Source organism: Limulus polyphemus, unplaced genomic scaffold (assembly GCF_000517525.1).
Source record: "Limulus polyphemus unplaced genomic scaffold, Limulus_polyphemus-2.1.2 Scaffold473, whole genome shotgun sequence".
In the NCBI taxonomy this organism is placed as follows: Eukaryota; Metazoa; Arthropoda; class Merostomata; order Xiphosura; family Limulidae; genus Limulus; species Limulus polyphemus.
Window position 1 is genome coordinate 526,537 of NW_013666083.1, and position 9,110 is coordinate 535,646.

Consider the following 9,110-nt stretch of genomic DNA (forward strand, 5'->3'; position numbering starts at 1 on the left):
GTTAAATTTCATGCATTATTCAAAGGAGTATACAACTTCAATCATCATAACAGTATAGAACACAATTAATAAAAATAATCTTATGATCATAAAATTATATAGCGCGAGAAAGTGCATCAGCACAAATGTTATCAACTCCTTTGACATGGATTATCCCCAAATCATACTCTTGTAGTGGTAAACTGCAATTTAACAGTCTTGATTAGATATTTCATAGTGAGTAACAATGTTAAGACCATGTCCTCAAGACGGAACTTACGTTCTTCAAAAGCTGGGATAGGTTTCAAAGGAGCAACAGGAATTTTCTGGTTAGGTTTTCCGACCAACCGACGGGTATGAGAAGTTTTATAAAACTGAGAAACGTCTTGCCTAATTTCTGGCCAAAGGAAATGTCTCATAATTTTGTCACATGTCTTTTTGACACCTGAATGACCTCCCATGGGGAGTTCATGGGCAACTTTCAATATTTCAGAGACGATATGCTTAATTGGCAGAGTATGTCTTACTCCAACAACAACTGGTCCCAAAACTAGGTCTGATGCTAAGTAAATGTTGTGAAGAGGAACATTAACAAAGCCACTCTCAATACCCTGAGCAATAACAGACTCACCAGTGACGGAATTCGAATCTAAAGCCAATATACCTTCTAACAGCAATGATTGAGTCGCCCCAATATCACGTAGAATATATATGGGTATGGGATTGCCAGTGTTGTTTGTCAAAGACGCTGAACCAATAGACATAAAAGGTCTAAATTCCTCCCTGATTACACCAGCCTTTATATCTGTGACCACATAAACAGCATTGGGTGGTCTGGTGAAACTACGTCCATATGTGGACACAAACACACTGGGTGTTGCCTCCCTTTCTTTCTTTTTTTCAAACACCAACAATCGGACATAACATGACCAGGTTTTTAAACAAAAATGGCAGACAGTCCTTGATTGTTTTAAAGAAGTTTTATCCTGACTGTCAAAAGATTTCGAACTAGATAAGGTAAAATTTTTAGAAGGATCCTCAACTTTAGTGGATTGAACCGATACAGGTTTTAATTGAGATGGTAGGAATTTCTTTTTTATAAAAAGTAGTTTTATGTGTTAAAGTGTAGTCACTGGAAAGAGTGGCTGCTTCCTGTAGTGTTTCAACTTTCTTTTCATCTAAGTAAGTTTTGAGGTCGTCACGTGCATAACGTTTAAATTCCTCAATTAGACATAATTGTCTTGGTTTGTCGAAACTATTACCAATATGCATAGAATTACACAATTGATCAAAATAAACCTCTTTTCGTTGACAAATTCCATATAAGTTTGATTATCTTGTTCGTGATAACCTTGAAACTTTTAGCGATAAGCCTCCGGTACCAACTTGTATACTTTGAGAATAGCTGCTTTAACCTTATCATAATTCGTACAGTCTTCTAAAGAGAGAGCAGCATAAGCTTCTTGTGCTTTAGCAGTTAAGACACTTTGTAATAATGATGACCATTTTTCGGTTGGCCATTCCATGGTTTGGGCAACCTTCTCAAAATGTTGAAAGTATTTATCAACTTCATTTTCATTGAATGGTACTACTTTAACATATTGATTAAGTTCAAAGTTGTCATTTTACCTTGGTCGCTCAGTGTGGAGTCTAATTTCCATTTCTTTCAACCTAATTTCTTTTCGGCTTCAATGCGAGCTTTTTCTTTCTCGACTTCGATTCCAGCCTCCTCGGCCTCGAGACCTTTATTTTCTCTTTCAGCTTCAATACAAGCTTGTTCTTTCTCGGATTCGATACGAGCTTGTTCTTTTTCACTTTCGATACGAGCTTGTTCTTTCGCAGCTTTGATATGAGCTTGTTAAAGCTCGAGTTGTTTCAGCTTCAGCAGGATCTCTAGCTTATCTTTATCCCTCAACTCCGATTGGGTAGTGGGTACACTAGAGTATTCATCTAATGCTTGCTCAGGCAACAAATCATCATCAATTTGTATTTCGATAATACGTTTTTTTTAGTTCATTTTTTCTCATTGATCTTTTAACTTCTAGTTCTAAAACTCTGGCAGTTTGAGCAATTCATTTTTGTTATATCTTTCTAGTTGTTGGAGAGAAGGTGATTCAAGAAAATCTGGATAATCAGACATGATAAAAATCTTGTTGACATTGATATATATATATAAATTGAATTATGATTTAAATTTTAATTTAGATCGAATTTTGTCTCTGATTAAGATCTGGGACACGAGCCCCCAATTTATTATGTTATGTATTAGAATATCAAATAGCCCGAAATTGAGTTAAATAATACTTTAAATTTAGTAGTTAAATTGTTCTTTGGATTTAGCAGTTAAGTAAAAGCCGATATATAGTCGGTTTACGATATTTGCCAACAAGATTGATACATACAATTTTCTTTTTTAACACAAATATGTTTTAGTATACAAACTAAAATACAATTTACAATAACAGTTATTACACATAGTTTTTATACACAATAATTTATGTACAAAAGTTTTACAAATTTATATGCAATATAAAGTATTCTTTCCAGTCTGTAAAATCTTGATATCTTATCGAGAGTTCACGATGAGCGAGTGAATTACGAGTTGATGTAGGTACGGTTCGCTTAACGGGGAGCTAGCTAGCTTTGTCCTTCGTTATTTATCGGCCACACACGCCGAGTTTTCCACGATGAAGTTATATAATGTTTTCGTAAACATACTAATGTCCAATGTCAATCCACTGAAGTTAAATGATTTGTAATGTTCGAACTTTGTAAATGCTCCTGGTTAAATATCTGAAGTTTTTCGATTGATAAGCATTATAACAATCACAGTTATAGCTTCCGAAGTTTATTGCACGCTGACTAAAACAAACTAATAATAGATACTCCTTTTTGTCGTGTTGGTTACATTTATAGGCGTGTGGAGAGTTTCTAGAAAATTCAGATTATGAAACAATATAAAGCTACTATAGCATTTACGTACACACATATATTGTTGATTCTTACTCTCGAGAATTTTCTACAACTTTAGAGAATAAACATTCATTGGTAAAAGAATAGCCCAAAAGTTGGTAGTGGGTAGGTGGTGACTAGCTACCTTCCCTCTAGTCTTAAACTGCTAAATTATGGATGGCTAGCGCAGATAGCCCTCGTGTAGCTTTACGCGAATTTCAAAACAACAAAATAGCCGGAAGATTTACGATACATGTTTAACACTATAAGCTATGTATATTTCTAAATATAAAGTTAATTTAAGCAAACGTCGATATTAAAATAAATATATAATAACACATCCGTCACATGTCCCTAATTTTAAATTGCCGACCAAAAGAAAGACAACAGACCAGCAACATCTTCCGCTAACTCTTGGGGTTCCCCTTTATCAACGAACAGTTGAATTGGCCGTCACTTCATAACGCCCCCAACTTTGAAAAGTCGAGCATGTTCAACGTTGGATATCGATCCTGCGACCCACAGGTTGTGAATCGAGCGCCCTAATCACCAGGTCATGTCAGGTCTGGCTATATAACCAGTGTAAAGTTGGATTAACGCAGATACCTATACGTCACTGGAGATCACGTGATTTTGACTCTCTTACTTATTCTCAGATCATCTCTGTGAAAAAGTTTGTTTGTTTTCTTATTGTGATTTACCTTTATATATCTTGCGTGCATTCCAGACTATTAATCTACAACGGTCTTACCAAATGTGGAACCTGTTTTCTTCAGTCTTCTCATTTGTTCTTTCCGGACAGAAATGGTATGGCACAGACCAAATCTGGGTGATGGCGTGGTTTCAATGTTGACGATAGAAAAGCTAGAATACAGAATTGCCTCTTTGGATTTACATTAATTTAAAACATGCATTAGTAACATGATTTCTTGTCGCTGACTGAAAGTTAGTTGGTGGCGTAATAAAAATATTTTTTTTATAAATCTGTTTTAATTTAAATGTCCTATTGCGATTTTATTTTACAGAATCTGAAACTCTCTGCTATTCGTGAATATTATATCATTACCCTAGAATATTCACTACAGTAATTTTTTTCCATTTATCTAAACCATGTAACAATAATAATATACATCTGTTTCATAATGACTCATAGACATTTAGATTCACAAGACTAAAAATATTTCTAAAAAAAACGTTAAGATGTTTTTTTTTTTCTTCTTTAAAAGTCCTTTGATCCATAAATTGAATAACATACAAAAAACAGAAATAACAGAATAAACTGACAATGTAAGCTTTGAAATTAAATATTATATGTGGTAAAGTGAATTAGGACAGTTTATCTTACATAAAAAAATCACTAAATGGAGAGATTGGTAAAGTTTTAAAATAAAATTTATAAAGTGAACTTCGAATCAAAATAAAGTTAAACGTACTAGATGCTGTAGATTTATCAAGAAAAGGTTGTATTAACCGTGCATAACAAATAATTATACCGAATTACTTGTAGTCTGATTTGTATGTAATCGCAAGATAGATAATTTTCACCACACAGAAAACACTCTAATAGTCGTAAATCGATTCACTAAATATTATTACCTAATTAACAGATCATGCGATACTCACCTTTTATCTATAGATAGAACGTTTATGTCCTTGTTCCTTGAACAAATTAGATATTATTTCAAGAAAAATATTGAAGATCAAGAGTTACACGCCAAACAGTAATAATTAACTGTCTTGTTTATAAGTCAATGAGATCAAAATGGAATAAAAGAATGATTCTTCATTTCTTCAAATGAATATACATATATATATATATATATGTTGAAATACACTATCAATCTGTGTAACAGATACTATATTAATTGCAATACATTTTCTTACAAAGCAGTTATAAAACAAAATTAACATTCCATCATTGTTTAATATTTTAACTTAATCTTCTTCAGTTGTTGCTGTAACGGAAATTTTCAACTTACTAGCAATCTAATTGTGAATTACGAAAAATCTAATGAAAGTATATTTCTGATTGTTTACTTTAACAAAACCGTCCCTAAGAAACTTGGTATCTGATAATAAAGCTTATATACCCAATCAGTTTCTTATTGTAGATTTGTTTGCCTACCATTTGAGCCACATTTACCATACATATAACTTTTTGTGTAAAATTATGAGCCCCCTGAACTGTTCATAATATCCTATTTCGACCGAATGACTTTTTAAGATGCTTTACTAACATATGAACATTCAGAAACTAAGTATTCTCCACGTCATTAGGGGAGCATGTTCGGGCACCAGACAAACTAAGCACTTCCACTGTACACATTCGTGTTCAAATGATAAAAATTGAAAACATTGCTCACGCAATATTTTGTATTGTCAGAAACTCTCGTTTCATAATTAATATATAGCTCAGTAAATATCTTTACAATGTTTGTTCGTCAAAACACTTTGCCGGATTTCTGATAGTCATGCAAAGATGCAATCACTGTGTCCTTATTAGTTCTCAGAAGTGGAAAATAAAATTTGTTAACTATTGTAAAACGTTATTCTTTATATTTTCAGCATTCTTCGTTGACAGAATACAGTAGAAGAACATAATACAACTACATACAAGTTAAAGTATAAACTGCATGAGGACTGGTTACCAAATTACTTGATGAAAATGAGCATTTGAATATTGGCTTTTCTTACTTATATTTAATTTAGTATAGAATATTTTACCTATTTAATTGCAGATATTTCCTATAATAAACACTAAATTAATGATAATGCTATTTTCAATCAACACAAAGTATTCACAAAAAGGTCTATGTTTCTTAGGGTTATGTGCTCTATGAAAGATGAGTGTCATTAAGGAAGCATAAAATGGTTCATCACGTCACAAAATAACATAGGTTGGAAATGTAGTTTCTACAATTTGTAGGTGATCTTGAACGTGTTATCGAATATACACAACGGCAAAAAATCAAGTTACACGCGTCAAAATTGATGGTAATATGCCCTAAAATTGTACTTTAACACAACAAGAACAAGGAAAGTTATACATCCTGCATGTGGAATTGTTTTCTTTCGAGCCCAGAACTTATATTCACGGGAACTTTGTGATAAACTTCAAATTCGTGCTTTTCGAGAACATCGAAGGTACAAGGAAAAGGCTAGGCAGATAGCAAGGAACACGACATTAAGAGTACCTATATTTAAAAAGATGCACTGCCTAACCTATAAGGGATTCAATGGCGTTAGTGGCCAGAATTGAGAGTTTATGCAGCAACATATGCATGTCACTCGAGCGGTCACATTTTTTTAGCCCCTTGTAATTGAAACAGAGACTGTGTGCTGTTTGTCATTGGCTAGTGATAGAAGGATGACCTATAGATTTCCAACGTCATCAGTATACATCTCTGTACTTTCTAATACCACAACATCGATGTAGCTGATCAGGACTGTGACTCCGCTAACGAGAGTGGTACAGACGAAGCAGATGATTAAAATAACAACACTGTAGATTCATTCTAGTGCATGAAGATTATTTGAGATTAAGATTTGTTTCAAGTGGATATCATGTGAAGCACATGCAAATACATATTGGTAAGCCAATTTTGTCTTACGGTGCCATTATAAAATGCGATTATGTAAGTATATCCAACTATTAACATATGAACTGACAATATATTATCAGATATAACCAAAATGTGCAAAGAAAATATTTTACTTCTTACCGTTAAATAAAAAAGAACACTCATACTTAAATACAACATACAACTACTAGCGCGAATTTCGAGATTTGAAGTCAGATACTTTCCAGTGCTCTCAAAGAAGCATTGACGTAGCTTTAATAATTACTAGATTTGTTAATAAATATATAATTGTTTTCTGTACCTAGTTCAGAAGTAATTCACACGAAAAATATTCGCTAATTAACATAAAATGTAGATCCAGCATCTCGGGAATTATAGCCTGGCAAGGATGTAACGTCTTACACTTGTTACTATATTTGTGCACATTTTCATCGAAGTTTGACGTAAGGCCTTATTGAGATTCTTTGTAACATCATAAAATAGCATTCACAATTAGTTTTATAATCGTTAATTAAATAGATGTTTATATACCGAAATAATGTCTTGAATTGTAAGCATATTGAAAGAATATTAAAACCCTAATAAAGTTTAATATGTTACGGTGTTCAGCGTCGAAACCTGGAGAAGCACTGGAACCAGTAAACCCAATATTCCTGATAAACATGACGCAAAAAATACAAACGACTTAAGTGATCTTTACTCCAAATGATTCTTGCCATTACGGAGTTAGTGTCATAGAATCTGCTATTTTTACACACCTGTTACTTGAAATCTGTAATGGACTAATTAAGAGAAATGGGAAAAGAAACATTTAGTCTAGCGTTATTTCTATCACGAATATTAGGCCTACAAGAGTTGCTTCTTAAATTTTGAAGTAGTCTCATCTAAAAATAGCCCATCGTTTAAATATACTTGTTATAACTAAGGAACCATAGCAAGGCCTTAACTTCTATTGAAGCAAGTACTCGAGATTAACTTGACAGAGCAAATTCTTACCTTCCATTGAAACAGTTTCTTGAGTTGTATGTGCACTGAACAATCAAGTCGTTTGCTCGGTGCCCATATTTACTGAGTGTTTCCTTATTCGCGACAAGGTTCATCCACATATCACTGAGATCCATTGTTCGACTCTTAGAGATAAAGTCATCTATGGAATCATTCAGACAAATGTTCGGGGTGACTACAGTTTCATCATCTGTTGTGTATGTATCGGACTTGAAGGCTGCAGCTTGTTTAAAAACCAAGTTATCCATATCTTTGTTGACTATCGGCTTCACAATATTCGATTCTGAGGGAATAGGCGAGGGATGTAGCTGAGAGGGAAATGAGGAATCAGAGACCGGAAAGAGTTTTTCAAAGTATTCTTTCTTAAGAGAATTAACGTTGCAGACAGTCACAGAAGGAAACTCAATTTCTGTAGCATGAACCTCATCAGTTGTTGTCAGGCGAGGATAGGACAGATACGTTGTGATTAAAACAATGCTATGATAGCCAAAGCCACTTACCGCTATCACAAATACGCAAAGCCACATCAACTTTCGAAATACTCCCTTAGCAGTCACAATGCGTGGAATCCCATGAGCCGAGGATCTGTAGGCGAAAGCTTCACACAGTCTTCCTAGTGTCTCAAATGCTTCAACTTCTGGTTTTTGATTTGGACTTCCCATGATAATATATATATATATAATTTGTGATTTAAAAAATCCAGCAGACAGCAGTTTCGTAGGAGTATTCTGTAGCCGAAATTTCTCCTTCACGATTTCGTTCGCTTACAGAAATTGATGTGTTACTGAAACGTTAAAGGATTATTAGAAGCTATATCGGTTTCCCCCAGATACTAGCGATGTTGTCTGCGCGTGCACTGAAGATGAGTTTGTCAACCAATCATAATTTATCACTGCATAAGTATTCTAAATTGAATGCATTTGACAGAAACTCATAAAGTTTAATAGCAAATTCCCAAAATATAATTACACTATGAAGTTTTTGAGCTTTATAATAACTTTTAAAAACTTGTTTTAGTAACTCATCAAAATCAATGCACAGTTAACTTTCAAAATATTCGTACAAGTAATTGTGACTTATTGCATATATATATATGAGTTTAAGGTTTTATACTTTATATTTTTAACCATCTTTTTAAAAACTTTCAGTTTAAGGACACACACGAAACATATATAAAGCGTAGTGCTTAAATGTCAAAGTTCACTGAAAAGCACGGGTCTGGCCGAAGCTTTAGATTTCGGAGCTCGTGAGCTGAGTTCGAATCCGCATGCGATACCACAAAATATTCCAAGCACTTTAAACTGTGAGTGCATATAAGAACGACAGTTAATCCCTTAGCGTGAATGATAGGCGGTAGAATGATGTTGACTTCTCTTTCTTTTCTTTTTTTGTGGTCAGTGGTTCACAATTAAGGATGGCGGCAGATAACCTTAGTATATTTGGCATAAATGCAAAATACAATTACAAAGTATGATTATATTATATATTTAAAACAACTTTTAATACTTTAATATGAATATGGCCCCCAGTGGCACAGCGGTATGTCTGCGGACTTACAACACTAGAAACCGGGTTTCGATACCCGTGGTGAAC

General features: G+C 33.8%; 1 protein-coding gene across 1 annotated transcript in view; it reads right to left on the minus strand.

Annotated features, from left to right (window-relative positions):
• The window catches only part of LOC106458489 (FMRFamide-activated amiloride-sensitive sodium channel-like), a 29,535-nt gene extending 21,356 nt beyond the window's left edge, over positions 1–8,179 (minus strand). Inside the window, exons 1-2 of the mRNA XM_022384717.1 lie at positions 7,509–8,179; positions 3,683–3,795 (exon numbers count right to left, since the gene is read on the minus strand). Of these exons, the coding sequence (XP_022240425.1) occupies positions 3,683–3,795; positions 7,509–8,179 (784 nt within the window). The remainder of the gene's footprint in view (positions 1–3,682; positions 3,796–7,508) is intronic.
• Between the last annotated feature and the right edge of the window lie 931 nt (positions 8,180–9,110).